A 17,852-nucleotide genomic window follows, 5' to 3' on the forward strand; every position below is an offset into this window, starting at 1 on the left:
TAATCGTTTAGCATTTTGTGTATTTTTGTTTTTCCTTTTCTTATCTAACATTTTTTTTTGTTGACTATTTTTGTATTTTTCATGTAATATTTTATTCTAACATTTGTGCAGTACTTTTTTTAAGCCAATCTGTTGTAATTTTTGTTTTTTGTTTCTTACATTTTTTTCTACCATTTTTTAATCATAAGTATTCGTCTAACCAGTTAACATTTTTTTAATTATTTAACCCAATAGATTGTTATTTTTAGCATGGAGCATTTTTGATTAGTATTTTATATTGTTTATACAATTTTGGGAATGTCTCATGCAATGATTTTGTATTTCTATTTGAATCTTTTTTTTATCTGTTCTTGTTTTGCTCCTATTTTCCGGTCTAATATTCCTTATTCAACATTTTGAGCCTTCTACATCATTACCTGCTGTTTATTGCATAGCTCTTGTGATACTTTCTCAACTCATCTGTGTGTGTAACAACACTGCTGCTCTTCTTGGCTCTTTTACTGACTTACCTTACTTGTTTATGGCTGCTCTTTGCCCAGGCCAGGTGACAAAAAGTTCTCAGTTCACAAGTGGCGAGGAGTCGCAAAACAAATATTAGCGGCGAGGACAAACTGTAATGACTTCCATGTTTCATAATTAGCTGCGTGAACGTTATTTGCCAAACTCCTTGGAGGAAAACGCTTGTTTGTCGCCAACGACGTCTTTAGTTGAAACAGAAGAGCCCAGTCGACATATAAATGCCGTCCATCCATCATGTCCCAACATGTGTGTGCGTGTGCGTGCGTGCGTCTGTGTGTGTGTACGCCGCTCATTAACTGAGGTCACTGTCGGCTCTGCTGTGGTCGGTGCTGTGGCTAATGCTTCTTTTGCATTCAGCATATGTTAGCACTACTCTAAGTATCTTATCAGGCGATAAGCTAATGTGAGGATGTGGAAAGCCAGGAGGCGTGGCTTAAAAAGTTGACTTTTGATCATTTTCTCCTCAAGTATTTAATTAAAAAACTGTCAAACTATACCTTTTTACAAATAAGAATTGTGGGATTATTTTTATTTTATTTTATTTTTTGCGAACAAACACACAAAAATGCCGTGACCCTTGTGAGGACAAGCAGTACAAATAATGGATGGATGGATGAACTAACGAACCTTTTAAACATGTTAACCTTTGATTTTCTGCCCTAAATACATCATGCTAACTATGTCCTGGCTTATCGGTCCAATATGGCTGAAGCTGCAAATACATTTCTGCACTTGACCTTTGACCCTTTGAAGACAAATTAACAACTTGCTTTGAATTTTGAGTTGAACCCAACAAATTTTGCCAATCGAGTGACACGCTAACACGCTTTCCGATCGTTTTTGTTGACTTTGCCGTTGTTTTTCCTTCTCTTCATCGCTTGAACACTCACGGGAATCAGCAAAAACCGTAAGAAACGCGCGCACACACACATACCAGTTTGTACGGTGGCGTGGTGGCGGCGCTCCCTGCTGAAAGCAAACGGCGTGCAGAGGAATTAACATTGTAATTAACATCCAATTAGACTTTGATTTGCCAGATAATTATACTGCTGTGTTGATGTTCATATTTGATGAGGTGTGTTAGCCGTAATTAGCTGCGGTGGAGGTGTGTGCCTTCGTGTGTGTGTATTTGTCAACTCAGGCGCATCCGAGAAGAAGAAAAAGACATTTGCAGTCGCGTGGAAGTATTATAACGAGTTCGGCTGATTCAAAGCTCGGTAACTAATTGCAGAGGTGAAAAAATACAAATTTAAAATTATTTATGTACGTAATTTTTGGAGAAAAAAAAACACGTCACTCTCAACATTCAATGTTTTTCTTGTTTTGTTTTGTTTTTTTCTTTAAAAATCACCTTCAACATTCTTCTAATATTCAGCTAGCATTTTAGACCACCAGCGGACACTTGATGGAGGATTTGCTGACTCCATATTAAAGTGTATTAGAGTACACTGACATGTGACAAAGACATAAATAACTGTTTCAAAGTGCGGTTGAGAAAGGAGATATTTTACCTTAGCTAGCTCCTTAAAATGAAAAAAAGATGGATTTAACAACAGCCTCAATTTCCCAGTCCAATTCATAATCACTGTCCAATTTAAGAACCAAGTTTGAGAGTGTCGGCTTTAGATAGGGGGCCAGTGGGCCAAGTCGCACCATGGGAAGTGTAAAGGCGGGACATCCTTACTTTTTTTCATTGAAATTCAATAAATTCTGGGCTATCCAGATCTCGATTTCGTCCAGACAGGACAAACGTGGCCTTAATGAGAAAGCGTCTTTTTTTGCTCAGCGGGACATAGATCTGACAGTCATTCGCATAGTGAAAGTAAATATCATGTTCCCTTAAAATGGAAGCCAAAGGGAGCAGATACAATGAAAACAGCAGAGGCCCCAGAGGTGAACCCTGTGGAACACCGTATGACAATGGAGCCGTGCAGGAATTCCTAATGACCAGTTCAGTCTTGCGCCCGCCATGTCTTTCGCTTGCTCTGCTTCCACTAGCTTCCGGGAATAGCCGAAATGGGTACACTGACCTAACGACAGTTTGTTCTCAAATTTGGAACAAATTTTTCCTGTTCGCTGATCAGATTATCAATCGACATAAACCATCCTTCCTGTTCTGTATAATATCAGAATCAGAAACAGATGGGAAGAATCAGAATGGGCTTGATCGGGTCGGAATATTCCGAATGAGGTGTGTAGATGAAACCTTTTTATTCCGATCTGGCTTTAAATTTGAATAAATCTGTACATATAAACATAGCCATCGTCTTCATGTGAATCAATATCATTCATGATTTATAATAACATTATTAAACGTAATATGAGCAAATTTATGTTGCGTAGCAAACTGGTAGCTCTTTGCAAGAAGTAGCTCTCAGTTTCGAAAAAAGTTGGCGAGCTCAGACATTGAGTATCCCTAACAGGTATGTTGAAATCCGTGTTTTAATTCCGCAGCCTGAAGCCACATCTTTTATCAGCATTGCCAACTCTTGTTTGGACGAGTGATAACATTTTTGGAATTTCCTGTGTGAAAAACACCAATGAGGAAAGGTTTCTTACGTGAGGGGATGTCATAGGTATGATAAAACACATTGCTGCGTAACATCTTGTGAAGGATAAATAATTCACATTCATCCAGATTTTTTTCATTGAAAAATAATCTTTTTTTTTTAATTCATACAGATACAATTCTCAGAAATATATGAATTTACTGTTGTAAGATATGTTTTCAGAATTTGCCCTATTTGACCTGCCATTATCGTTTGTAGATGACATATTTTTCATCTGTAATATACTTGTTTTCTTGAAAACTTGGGATAAATGTCATAGAATTCTGACTTTGCTAAGAAGTACATTTTATTTTCTTAAAAAGGGTTTGATTCAGAAAAAAAGTTTTCTTACAAATATTTCTGCATTACTGTTAGTTTTTCTTTCACAAAAATATGTGTTTATTTATTTTTTATTAACTTAAGGGCCTTGATACATTAAAGTTTCTTCATAAATTTAATTAACATATATTTTTTAATTTGATTGACAATTTTCGCGATTCTCATCTTCCCCAGGTTCAGTGAAGAGGGATAGTTACAAATCCGAGTTTCTCCTGAACGCATCACTATTTACTAAGTCGGAGTTTAGGCAAGTTTTATTGTGTATTGTAGCGTCCCTCTTCCTCAATTTTGCTCTGCTTTTCTCACTTTTTCTTTTAATTAATATCTACGCAAATCTCGGACTATTGTTTGCGGGTTACCGACGCTGCAAGAGAGCGAACAATGAGTCAACAACGATGACGTCTCAGCGGTAATTTCCTCTATTTCACATGTTGCCGCGGACTTAAATGTAGTGATTTGACATGTAGCCAAGTTGTCAATCGTCGTCGTCGTCAACGTCTCGCACACTAATGTCTCGAGATAAACGTTCGAAAATGCCCCAAAAGTCGCCTGACTTCTCCCCGTCGAGTCAACTTTTACCCGGGCAGCGTTGGTGGCGTGCGGCCGCCTTCGGTACGCTCTTGTTGGGCGTCTTTGCCTCGACGTCCTGGGCGGAGGAAGCATCTTGCCACGGAGCCTTCGACCTCTACTTCGTCCTCGACAAGTAAGACACACGCACTAGAGCGGCTCCCTTGCTGAAAAGAGCTTTCATGTCAACAAAGATGTGGCGGTAACTCACTAATACTATCACGTTTTATCGTAACGACACCAGGTGCCGTGTAAATATGCCCAAGAGTGGTTGTGGATGGCATAACAATAAGCATTTTTTTTGTTAAAACAAAACAAAAAAAACAAACAAACAAACAATTAATAAGTCTAATATTTTCCTTACATTAAGTGAGTATACTCTGAAAAGTAATAGCACACCTGTTCACCACCTCGACAAGTTTTCTCCTTTGATTGCGTTCAAATCTGTGAAATGGTGATGTGTCTCATCCTGAATGATAGTTTGTGCGAGAACTAAAACTGGTCTTGCTTATGCTCAAACATAATGATGCTCGATCATAAAAATGTTAAATATATATAAATCACGATTATTTTAGTGGAAATTGAAATCACGATTATTCAAACGTATCAAACAACCAAAATAATGATCATGTACCATCCCAAGTGCTGCAAAGCATGCTGGGAGTGTCTCAGCCTCCCAGTGACTTTACAGTTTTATTTTATTGGGGGGTGGTGGACAAAAAATGTTTAAATGTAAACAATATGAAGACAAATATCATTATTTGAAACGCTATAATTATGTAAGTGGATTGAATTGTTTATAAAACAAATAATTTCAAAGTAAAAAAGGTGCAATTGTTTACATTAGAGAAAGATTTGTATACAGAGTGCATTGGATTTTACTTGCTATTCACTTCTAAATAAAACTGTTGTAACATTTGAAAAACAATTTCAATAGAACGCTCAAATATTGAACTGAAGTACACTAAAACTAGTATGAGACATAAAATGAGTACTATTTTAACAATGTTTTATATATAATATGATACTGAATATGTTGTAATTGTTGCATGTAATAATCATAATTGAACCTTGACTAATTGCACAACCTGACCAAAACACAAAATTAATTGACGGCTGGCTAATACAGCACAACATATCAAAACAACCCCAAGGTAGCAGACCAATGTGGCTGTGAATAGCAATGACTAGTGTAACATTATGAAATGCTGTGGATGGTATAACAATATTGCTTTTTCTAATAGGGCAAATACTTCCATTCTGTCAAGTGATTAGATTCCGACGGGTTGTAGCACACCTGTCCCGGACAAGGTAGTACAAGAACGCCAAATGCTAATTGGCCAAACAAGAACTTCATTGGCTGTGTTATGGGCCTGTCACTAAAAATCTTTATAGAATTAATTTTCCTATCAATTATTCCTTCAATTACTCTGGTAATGGGACTTACATACGTACGTGCTAGTAAAGTTGAGTTATTACTTGTAGTAGACGTCTACCAACCGGCCGCTGTCACATGCTTTTTCTCTAAAAATTAAGCATCGGTGAGCATCCATAACAGGTGTCTGTATAAGATATTGAGTCCTTTTGTCGGCTGACGAAGCAATCCAACTACACTTTGGGAAAAAAAAAAAAATCTGGCATTAAGTTAGTCCTTCTCGGCAATAGTTGGCGCTAAACTGCGTCAGTTTGACATTGGCGAATCATCATCTGCGTCAAAAGGAAGGGCTTTGTTCACATTTTTTTGTCCGGGTGTTAAATTAAATTTTAAGCACTCACTATTGGTGTGTATTGAAAGAGTGAATTCTCGTACTGGTATGGTATCGCCATCGAATATTATTCTTTATATTGTAACTTTAAAGTACAACTTAGAAACATTATTCTTGTAATATGAAATGTTTTTTATATGCGATTTAATTACAGTACAATTAAAATAAATAACATGTTTTTTCTTGACAATACAACTTTTTTCCTTGATATGACTTCATTCTTGATGTTTTTAAATGAAAAATATGACAAACAAGTTCAACTTATTTTTTCCTTGAAAGTATGTCATAGGATTCTTTTTTTATGTTTTTTAAGTTACATGATTTTTCTACTAAGAATCTCCCCCCCCCTCCCCAAAAAGTAGCTTCACACCAACAGGGTTCTTTGTATTTTTCTTGAAAAAGTGATTTTCTACAAAAAGAATCCAAGAATTTTATTCACGAGTCATTTTTTGCGGTTAAAAAAAAAAAAAAAAATTGTCACTTGAAGTGAGCGATACACAAGTGATGAGTAATTAATAATTACTAACAGGACACAGTAACTTTGTGAGGTTTCGAGAGAAAAAAAAATTGGCGTGTGGTCGGCATTCCGGGCCGGGCGCCCAGCTGGCTCGACGTGGACGGATGCTAGGGTTGGGCTGCGCTGGAGTTTGGTGACACATGTTTTGCTTTGGGGGAAGGCAGCAAAGCAAGTTCAAGTTATGATGCAAACGCAGGAAGGGGGAGTTGCATCATCACGCTGAAAACGTCATGTCCCAGAACTTGAGATCTTTTTTTTGTCATTTCATTTTATTGCAATCACTCCTTCAAGTGTTCAAAGAGTCACTCATGTTGACCCCCCCCCCCCGATTTATTTATTTTTTTTTGCTGACAGCATTGCTGAAGATTTTAGTCAGTATGGTTCATCATCATGCGTCAGTTAGGCACAAGCTCCGGATTAGTTTTTATGACTTTTGCATATTGAATTTGCATTTTGGCCATATCTTCCGGATTATAAGGCGCACATGTATATAAACCACAGCAACTCTTTAAAAAAAAAAAAAAAAAAAAAAAGCTGCTATAAGCCAGTTTTCTATGTTGAAATAAATTAGTTTTTTTTAAACAAGATTTGCACTGTGAATCCACATAAAGGTACATAAACAGATTGTTAACACAGTGCCTTTTAACATAGCAACAACTTTGCTAATTAAAACAGAACAGACCCAAGAGAAAAGAAATAGAGATTTATTTTGTAAACTATAGAGCGCCCCTACTGGTAAAAGAAAAATCCACAGAAACGCGACACTGAACCGCATGGTTCAAAATCCAGGAAAAAAGTAGCGGCTTATAATATGCTGTGTTTTTTTTTTCTAGAACATCTTTTCTTAACCTTTTTGATTTTTTTATGTGTAAATCAGATATTTTTTGTGAAAATTATTTTTTCTTTTTTTATTATTTTATTTCTTAATATTTTTCTCAAAAAAAGTACATCTTGTTAGTGGATTTATATCTTCAAAAAATATCTTTGCCTTTAAATATGCCATTATAGTTGTAAAACTTTGAAAAAAATAGACATTTTAATTTCTTTTGCAATTTTTTTGTCCTCATAAGATTTGACATTTTCTGTGTGCTCAGTGCCCTTTGCTCAAATGTTTTAGATGCAAATTATGACGTTAAAATTAAATTATCTCAATGATAAAAGCAGGCCCTGCAGCTCTTCTCGAAAAAATTCAACTATGATAAGGTATTACATAAAATAATTTTTTTTCTTGAAAAAAATATTTTTTCCTATTAAAAAATAGTTAAAAAAAAAACAACAACCTCCTTTTTCCCAGAAATACATGAATTTTTTTTTCTCTTAATGTTCACATTTTTTTTCCGACCTGTTGCTTCACGAAAGCAAAAGGTGTCCTTAGGTGAAATATTGTGCCACTTCCTGTTCTGGTGAATTTCAACCGTCCTCTGTTGGTCAATTGTTTTTTTTTCTTGGAATTTAGTTTTGCACACGTGCCGCAAAATGAGCTGCAACGTTTTTGTCTATTTTCAGGTCGGGAAGCGTCGCCGCCAACTGGTTCGAGATCTACTCCTTTGTCAGGAATCTTACGGACAGATTTGTCAGGTGAGTGAGTTATTGCATGTGTTGCAAGCCTCCCAAGTGGACAAACCGGCGCATAGATTTTTCTCAAAGGAATAAACTTCTTCATGTGGGAAAAACAACTTCATTTTCCCCACGAGAAACGTATTACTTAAGATGCTAATAACTTTTTTCTCAAATAAATTGACTTGATTAACTCGGGATTTGTTGCAGTGAAAAACATCCGACTTAATCGTTAACTTTTCTCCTCCAACATAGTGTCGCGTACGATGCTAACCAATTGTAGGCTGCACAATCGGCACTTTTGTTCCCGCTTGGAAACCTGACACATTTTTCGCACGTTTGGCGGCCTTGCGGCTCCGCTCACGACTTTCGGAGGATGAGACCGCGCGTCCTATTCAGACCAAAAAATTGTCCGTCTCCAAAGTGTGAGCGCCGTCGCCGCCGGCTGCCAGCTCAGCTACAGGACAGACGGTGGCGGCCCCGCCAGAAGCGCCGCTCGCTCGCTCACTCGCTTTGCCCGCATGAAGAAAATAGCAAAGGCAGCAGGTGGGAGTGGGTGGCGGAGTCGGCCGCTCTTCTGGGCTGCGAGAACGGCCATTTGCCACGGGAGTGGCCGCCACACGTACACCCCCCGCCGATCACGCAATCACGCACCCACCCAAACTCCTGACTTCCTCCATTTCGGGCTATGTACAGTAAGAACACGACTGGACAAACTGATGACTTTTCTCCATTTTCTTATTCTAAAATATATCTATTGATTGCCTCTACACTTCATTTTCAAATATTCTCATCTTTTTTTGGGGGGGTGGAATTCCAGGATCTTGGAAAAATAAGTCTTGCCCCTTCTAAAAAAAATGTAATTCTCATTTTTATCTCCTCAATGTTTTTTTTTTGTCAGCGGGTTGTTAAAAGTCAATTCTTGTGAGTGACTTCTTCACCTTTTTTTCTCAAGACAACTCACAAAAAGAAATGCACTTTTTGGAATTTGTTTTTTCAAGATTGTGACTTTCATTAAAAGAAAAAAAATAGAAAAATCTTGATATTATTCAAATCTTTCTTTTAAAAAAATAAATCTTAAAAAATATAACTATTATTTTCTTGAAAAAGTACAACTTTCCCTCAATGAGAACTGGGCAAATTATTCAATTCACATAAAATTCTGACGTTCTTTTCCACAACTTGTTTTTCTTCCAATTAATGAAAAAAACAAAACAAAACAAAAAACTAAACAACAAATATTAAAAAAATAAATACATTTTTTCTTTCATATAAACTCATATATGTTTAAACGTGACATCATGTTAAAACAAGAAACTTATCACGTAACGTGAAACTTACCACGTTATGACGTCAAATTTCACGTTATAATGTGACACTTCTCCCGTTAAAACGTGAAACAAATTTTATCACATTATGATGTGAAACTTCTCGAGTTAAAATTTGAAACTTAGTACGTTGTAACGTGGAGCATATCTTTTTAAAACCTGATACACGTCACATTCTGAAGTATTCCATTTCCAGCACTTTTCTGCTGCACCCTGCCCGAACGCGTGCGTGTTTTTGTATGAAAGCCAAAAAGCCGAAAGCCAATCGGCCCGCCCCCCCGACCACAGCACAACGTACACAATGTACAGCAAGACGGCCGGGAGGCGGCAAAGACAATCTGTTGAAGATCCCCGCAGACGGCCAACACTTCTGTTCCGCCGTGTGTGGCTAATGGCTACGCAACGTCTGACCAATCTCGACAGGAAGTTATAAACCCCCCCCCCACCCATGCTGCGTATATTGGCGCCAACTTCATGTATACAATCGCCAACGTCATTTGGTTGATGTATGCGCACTGCGGCCATTTTGTAGCTTGCATTCCACAGATGACTTTGGATGGCGTCCGTGTGCAACTTGTCGCCAAATTCAAAGCGTTTCTTGCCACATGCTCAGTTTAAAACACATCTTGTCTTTCTCTTTGCACCCAATATGTCCCATGTTGCAATTCAAGAGTCATTTCGGACAAGCGGACACAAATTGGACATGTTGTTTGAGGTAAATTCCAAATTGAAAGCCTGCTTTGTTCCCATATCTGTCACTCAAAAGCCCTGCAAATGTAAAATGAATGATAATAGTATTTTGGGGATTAGTCATATTCTTTTTTGAGGGGAAAAAAAAGTTTCTTTTGTTTTCCTTTCAGATGAAGTACAGTTTTTTAAAGTAATAAGTCATCTTACAATAAATGAGTCATAGTTTGTCTCGATAAAATGCTTATTTGTATAGATAAATCTGTTTTTCAGGTTTTATGGATTTAAGATTTCTTTTCCCAAGGTAAAAATCCCATCTTTAAAAAATATATAATTTCTAACCAGAATAGTCATTTACTCATATACAAAAAAAAAAAGCTTGATTCTTCTACATTCATTCTGGAAAAAAAAAGAAAAAAATGTCCCTAACAGATAAATAATTCATAAAACTAATCCTAGGCCTACCTTTATGACAATAGTATTTGTTTTGGAATACATTTTTTTCTTTTTTAAGACATTTTTCAGTAGATAAAATTTACCATTTTCTAACATAAAAAGTAAAAAAAAAAAGAAATCAGTGAAAAAAAAAATATAATCTTTCCAGAAAAAAGTCCCGAAATAACTAAATAATATTATTTGATGGTCTAGTTCTTTTTTGGTAAAGTTTTGTTTTTTGTGTGATACTTCAGAATTAAAGCCTTATTTATTATTTCAAAGTGACATCCTCAAATGGTGCTGTTCAACAGCCTAACAGCACCAATTTGATGTCGGGATGGTTGATGACAAGTAAGATGTCAAATAAATAAAGAAATAAATACAGACCCAAACCAAAATGTCCAAACAAAGTTTGAAAAGTAAAATTGTGTGCCAAATATGGGTAGCTTATGCTCCTCATAGGCCAGTGGGAACGCTGCAAGTTGGCCGCTGTGCTTTGCAAATTCACGCCCGGCAAAGCAAAAGTGTCACATTTTCTCTTTCCACCCAATATGTCCTCATTTGCAATTCCCTTTTACACTTTGAACACAAAGGAACAAAACATACAAATCAGACCATACTTTCCAACATTTCCAAGATGACGAGATCTGCCATTCTGCACTCTTTAAAGCTGCACAATATTCTTTGGATATACAAAATAATGACAAATATAGCATAGCATTTATTTAAACATGACAAATATAGGAATAGAATATCAAATATTGATTGACATGACTTTAAAAAAAGTTGTTCAAAGATCTGGCACCTGTAAATGTGCAGATAACCTACATAGATCAACTAAAGGCAGCCAAATAAGTAAATAGAGGTAAGAACAAAAATCTAAACTATGTAAAATAATGTTTCCGAGTGTAAATTGACATTACTTTTTAAAGTGTATTTTGCAAAATTAAAATGCTGAATACTTCCATTCTACAAAGTATTTGGCTTTAACTCTTTGTTTCTACAAGTATGAATAACATCACAGTTATTTTTAGAGTGTACAAGCTAATATAAATATTTTTTCCCCCCATGTAGGTAAGGTCATGGAAACGTTTTAATTCAACGGCAGAAACGGTGCCGGAGCAACTCAAACTGCGTGAGCTAAATTTGGCAAAAACCAAGATCCTCTTTCCAAGCGGAACACGCCATTAATCTCCTTTCAACGTGTGAATGTCCTTGAAAAAGTTCGCAAAATTGACTATATTCACATATGTATGCAACAGACTCGATTAAATGTATACAGTTTTGTCATCAAATGCAGCTAAGCGTTGTCCTGTGTGCCGTTAAACTTGTCAGGTACATATTTGTGTCCATATTTCTGCCCTGCAGGACGTGACTCATATCACAGCAACAACATGTTAGCTGTGACTTCCTTCAGGCTGACAGAAGCTGCTTATAAAAAAAAAAAAAGGCTAAATTTAGTAATATGCTTCCACCACGCGTTGAAAATATATTGGATTCATAGCCTGCTGGCATTTGTGGAAGCTTTAAGCAATTTGCCAAGCCATCGCCTTTCCTGATAATATTCATAATAATAATATTATAGGACCATAACAAAGTGCTCCCCTATTTTACCTCACCACTGTTTGTGGCAGCTGTGTATGCGAACAAGGATGAACTACGGAAACTAAAAACCTAGTTCCTCCCCCCCATAAAAAAATAATGTTATAAAAAAAAAGCCACAAAAAAATATTTGCCTTCCCTCAAAAATATATTTTCCCACCCAAAACTCTGTTCTCCCCCAAAATATATTTTCCCCTCATAAAATATTTCACCAAAATTGTTTTTGCATAAAAATCTTTTTTCCAACAAAAATTATTTGTAAACTCTTCTCTCCGCTAATCGCACCAAAACCTGTTCCCCTCAAAAAATCTAACTCCCCAAAATATTTTATGCCTTCAAAAAATGTCCACAAAATCTACTTAAGCTTCAAAAATATCCCCCAGAAAATCTTTGCTCAACCTAACCCATAAAAAAAAAAAATCCTCAACTTAAATCTTCCCCCACAAAATCTTTTCCCGCTCCCAACATTTCCCCCAGAAAGCCCCAAAACATACAGCCCCCACAAAAATTTCCACATTGTTAAAAAAAAAAAAAAATTTAAGGGAAAAAAATAGCAGCTGTGGTTGCCAGAATAATATTGTCAAAAATCCTGCAGTGTAAATCACATTAAAGAACAACCTGTAAATTTTACAGTTATTAACTGTATTCATGAAAAAAAATATTATATCCCGTACAGGGTTGTGGGGGGTGCCTCTTTTCATAAACTGAAATTAGTATGTAATGCACTTAATGTTTTTTTTCTTTCTTTTTACCCTTTAGTCCGAGGATGAGAGTTTCCTTCATCGTGTTCTCGGCTCAAGCTCACGTCCTCCTCCCGCTGACTGGGGATCGGTAAGTTTGCATTCTATTGCTAGTGTGTGGGCATTTAAAACTTTCAGTTAGAAAATGGTGACACATTAGCGGTCGCTTAACATACAATTTTTAATTTTTTTTGTGTGTTATAAGGTACGAGATCGAAGAAGGTCTGGAGAAGCTGCGTGCAGTCAATCCAGCCGGCGAGACGTACATGCACGAAGGCATCAAAGCAGTGAGCATGTGTGAGCCTTTGACTTGGAGTGGCGAGAAATGAACCTAACTTTTTTTTTTTTGCCCGACTTCTTCACTCCGTAGGCCACAGATCAGATCCAGAAGCAGACCATCAAGTCGTCCAGCATCATCCTGGCGCTGACGGATGGGAAGCTGGAAGTGTTCATTCACGAGCTCACTGTCAAACAAGTTGCGGCCCTTTTGAGTTATTTTTCCCGGCTGAAATTTGGATTTTCTGTAATTTTTTTACATTCCTTTTTTTTGTGTGTTTTCGGGGGGTCTTCAAGGCGGAGGAAGCACGGAAGTACGGCGCTCGAGTCTACTGCGTGGGCATCAAGGATTTTGATGAGCAGCAGGTGCGAGAACGCTTCAAAATGCAAAATTTACAGGGTTGTCAGTTTTTATTCAAAACCTTCGGACAACTGCTACTTTATACACACAGAGCAGCAACTCATTCAAACAGCATACCACAATAATGTGTAGTATGAGGTCACTGTGCACAATGGGCTTGCTTCTTGGCCGTAAAACAAAATGATGGTGCATTGGCACCAGCTCTGTGCGGAAGGGGCTATGAAAGAACCTCCAGTAGGTTTCATCCCTTGCCACTTGAGTGGCCTCCCTGACCCACTTTGACGCACCCCGCCCTGGTGTAAATGGGCTCAAATGACAGGATGTCACATGAAATCAGGAAGGTTTGCTTTTCTTGCATCCCACCGGGACATTGCACAGAAGAGGAGAGCGATCAAGGTTTCATTCCCTAGTTTGGTCAGGCGTTGCCTGCCGGGACATACGAGTATATATAAATATGAAATTTTCTGACACAACACTAAACACTTGTTTCAAATGTCCTTCATTGTTTTGTTAAATTTCCACTTCCAACCAATCTATCTACATAAACGTAGCTACCAATTGACCAACCCGCTTACCTTCTTAACTACCAACTTACCTAAAGACCAACTGACTATCCTACCTGTTCTAGCTTCCTACCTTCGTAACTACTGACTTGGTCGCTAGCTTCTTAGCTATGCACCTATATGTAAATATGCCACCTAAGTACCTACTGACCCGCTTACCAACCCATTAACCTACCCACTTACTTATTTACTTACTGACCAATCAACTGACTGACTGACTGACTGACTGACTGACCGACCGACCGACTAACCAACTAACTGCCTTGCCTCCCATCTACCAACCTAACTACCTACAAACTAACTACTTAGATACCTACCCACCAAACTACCTCCAACCGATCTAACTACCTACCTACTGAGTGATCACCAAACCTTCCGACTTACCAAATTATTAACTGTCTGACCACCTAGCCACAGGACCTACCTTTTTGCTGACCATCTAACTTGCCTATTTACCCTTTATACTTACCGACGGTCCAACTGCCCGACCTACCTTCCTCCTAACTAGTCAAACCTAACTACCTCGGTCCCATCTACCTTCCTACCTACTGATTAAAAACAAACCTAATCTCCTGACCAAATGACCAACTGTTCTACCTACCTATACCTACTTGTACTTCCTTATTGACTTACTGGCGGACTGACAGCTTTGTCAACATAGCATTTTCCAATTTGCAGGCATGTTTGTCATTTTCTCTTTCATTGCAAATATTTTCTTAAAATGCCTGATTAAGTCAGTGGCAGAGCATTTACATAGTAGAAAACCCTGCAGGCCACATTTGACCAATGTCGGGATCCAATGCGGCGTCCTGTCACCCCCCCTCCGTAACTATGGCAACCATTGGTAACCATCCGGCGACTGTTAAGTCCCAAACAAAGGCAACATTAGTCTCCCTTTGCGCCACCGTCGAGCGTTTGCCACAGTTGGGCCATCTGCTCCGTCGCCTGCCGATCCAAAGCCAAGGCTCAGTCCAAACCGGACTGTGCCGTTCTCAAACCTTTTCTCCCACTTCGCAGCTCGCCGACATCGCCGACACCAGGGACCAGGTGTTTCCCGTCAAAGATGGCTTCCACGCGCTCAAAGGCATCGTCAATTCTGTAAGTGGGGCCTCCTCCTTCATCTTCTACTCTCTCTCAGTTCCGGCGTTTTATGTAAAAGTCGGAAACGGCTCATTTCCTGAAGCCGACTTCACCCGCGCTGCGAAAGGAAAAGCCCGAGCGATGCGTGTTTGGGTGCGTGTGGGTGTGTGTGTGCGTGTGTGTGTGAATTTGAATTGGTGTGTGTCAGCATATCAGTGGTGCCTACAGTATGTGTCAGTGTTTCAGTAGTTTTTGTTTGTCTCAGTAGTGTTTGTGTCAGCTAATATATTTTTTTAAGAATGTGTGTCACAGTGTTTCAGGAGTGTGTGTTAGGGCATTTAAGTGTAGTTGTTTAACTGGTGTGCGTGCCAGCGTTTCAGGAGTGTGAGTGCGTTTGGGTAGTGTGTATAGGTTAGTTTATCAGTATTTTGTGTCACCGTTTTAGTAGTTTTTGCGTCTGAATAATTTTCATGTTTGAACTTTTACTGGCAAGTGTGACTGTGTTTCAGTATTGTAATGTGGGAGTGGATCAGTAGTTTGTGTGTTTCAGCTTTTCAGTATTTTTTACGAGTATTTTAGTGTTTTGCGTGTGTGCGTGCGTGTGCGCACGAGAATTTCCTGTAACATGTAAGGGTGTTTGTGTGAGTGAATGTCTTTACTGTAGTGCCTGTGAGAGCTTTCAAAAGTATTAAAGTATGATTGTGTAACTCATTATGTGTGAAAGCATTTCACACGTGTTCGTGTGACCAACTGATATGGTAGTAGTGTGTTTCAGTAGTCTGACTTTTCGAGCATTTCAGATGTGAGTGAGTTTTTCACTCGAATGTGAAAGGTGTTCAGTTGTTCATGTGACAGTACTGTAATAGTGTGCTTGTGTGATCTTTTGCAAAAATTTTCCCGGCATTTATTGTGACATCGTTTCACTAGTGTTTGAACAAATTATTTTTCAGTTGTTCGCCTGAGAGCACTTCATTAGCGTTTGTGTGAGCAGATCGTTTTTCATTGGTGGTTTCAAGAGATATGCCCGAGAGAATTTTAGTAGTGTTTGAGAGTAACACATTTTTCAGCAGTGAGAGCATTGTTGTGTGCGTGAACAAATGATGTGTCACTATTTTTTGTGGGATCATTTCAATAGTGTGTGTGTGTGTGTATGTGTGTGTGTGAATTGCGATACAATAAAATGCAGCTCACAGTTGTATTTGGGACCTGCACAATTTTTCTTTTGCTTCACGCTTGCGCACATGGAGTTGGTTTACATGATGTGTGTAAGGCGAGGCCAGAAGAAACATCTGCTGGAGATGTTGCAGCTGTGTTTGGGCCAACACTGGTGGACGGACGGACGGACAGACGCACAGAGCTGCCACGTGTGCAGCTGGGAGGCCCAAAAAGCTTGTTTTCATTGTCGTCTATGAACACAATCAATCCACCTCTCACTCGAGCCGATTTCAAAACATTTTCAAACAGGAAGAAGCATCATTTGTTCCGAGGTGAAACTGTTACGGAATACAAAAATTGTCACTCGGACAAGTAAAAAAGAACAAAAAAATAAACGCACAAATACTTTTCTCAGACGTAATCACTAATCATTGTCGTAATTTTAATAATGAGGCTGTCACATAAGATTGATTGACAGGACTCCTTTTTTTTTTTAATCAAATGTATATGAAAAACAGTATTAAAAACAAAATAAAACAATAAACCAGTCTAAACTTTCATGATAAAAAAAGATTAGCACTTTTTTTTTAGGGTAATCGTTTTGATTTATGGAATTTACTGTTATGTACCACCTTTGTATATTTCAAAAAAACTAATTTTTTGCTTTATGAATCAGAAATTTCTGGGTGATTTGGGGTTTGTAAGGTTTGTGAAAATGAAACTGATGGTATGGTTGAGAAAAAATGAGGACAGGGTGATTGCTGGCAAATTTCTAAAAGCAAAAAGGCATATTTATTTGGCATATTTAGGAAAGCAAGGCTTATTGGTCAATTTAGTAAAAGTGAGATTTCTGGCATGTTTAGTAAAATGGTTTAGCAAAGGGCTGATTTCTGTTACACTAAGGAAAACAAGGTAGCTGCTAAGTATTCCTGACAAATGCAGCAGGAAGCTTCGACCTGACGGCAAACAAGGCTGACATCTTTTGTCTTTATCTCCACTCTGCCAAGAAAGTCATTATCGGCAGATAAACGCTGCACTTCCTTTTTCCTGGAGCCTCCTCCCAAATGGTCTCTTTTTTTTTTCTTTTTCAATGCTTCCATATCCCATTGTCACATTTATTTCCCACACTTGGCAGTAAATACTTGCCGCTCGTCAAATGGAAGCAGCGCGCAACCTGTGACAAAAGGTGCGAGCGCGTGCACGCCCGTTGCGCTTCTTGCGAACTACGCCCCATTTGCATACTTTGTCCTTTGTTGATTTATGGACTGGCGACAGTGGGACCCTCACAAGCCTCTTTATATGTTAATGTCGCATCCGCAGCGTATTCAACAAAAGCGGCGGATGTAATCGCCTTGCATAATTTGCCTATAAAAGCTGCCTTAGAACTCCCCTCCACCCCCTCATTCCCGAGTCGGACCCGAGACGTTTCTCAGGTGTTGCGCCTTTATCTGTTTTCCAAAGCTGACACGCTCGATAGGTAAGCGCGAACATGATGATAACGTGTCACTGCCGTTCGTCTCTGTGTGCAGATTTTGAAGAGGTCCTGTACAGAAATTCTGAGTGTGGAGCCCTCCAGTGTCTGCGTCAATGGTGAGGGCATTTTAACACAAGTTCTGGTGACACCAACTCAGTAGTGCCACCTGAACAATTGGGAACATTCATCCTGTTAAAGTTAATGGTTAGGAGGATTTTTGGAAAGTTTGTTGCTGGCACATGTTGGCAAGTTGACAAAAAGCGGGTTTTGCTTGTATGTTTAGGACAGGGGAGGTTGTTGGTAAATTTAGGAAAATGGGATAAATCTGGCATTTTGG

The 17,852-nt window shown here is 38.4% G+C and overlaps 1 protein-coding gene across 1 annotated transcript in view; it reads left to right on the forward strand.

Moving 5' to 3' along the window:
- The first annotated feature begins 3,626 nt into the window (after positions 1–3,626).
- The window catches only part of antxr2a (ANTXR cell adhesion molecule 2a), a 59,446-nt gene continuing 45,220 nt past the window's right edge, over positions 3,627–17,852 (forward strand). Inside the window, exons 1-8 of the mRNA XM_088304337.1 lie at positions 3,627–4,110; positions 7,764–7,835; positions 12,626–12,697; positions 12,812–12,893; positions 12,977–13,081; positions 13,180–13,248; positions 14,824–14,904; positions 17,571–17,631. Coding sequence (XP_088160463.1) covers positions 3,917–4,110; positions 7,764–7,835; positions 12,626–12,697; positions 12,812–12,893; positions 12,977–13,081; positions 13,180–13,248; positions 14,824–14,904; positions 17,571–17,631 — 736 coding nt within the window. The 5' untranslated portion in view covers positions 3,627–3,916. The remainder of the gene's footprint in view (positions 4,111–7,763; positions 7,836–12,625; positions 12,698–12,811; positions 12,894–12,976; positions 13,082–13,179; positions 13,249–14,823; positions 14,905–17,570; positions 17,632–17,852) is intronic.

This window comes from Idiotropiscis lumnitzeri, chromosome 1 (genome assembly GCF_059441095.1).
Source record: "Idiotropiscis lumnitzeri isolate Australia: NSW breed Sydney's pygmy pipehorse chromosome 1, RoL_Ilum_1.0, whole genome shotgun sequence".
Taxonomy (NCBI): domain Eukaryota; kingdom Metazoa; phylum Chordata; class Actinopteri; order Syngnathiformes; family Syngnathidae; genus Idiotropiscis; species Idiotropiscis lumnitzeri.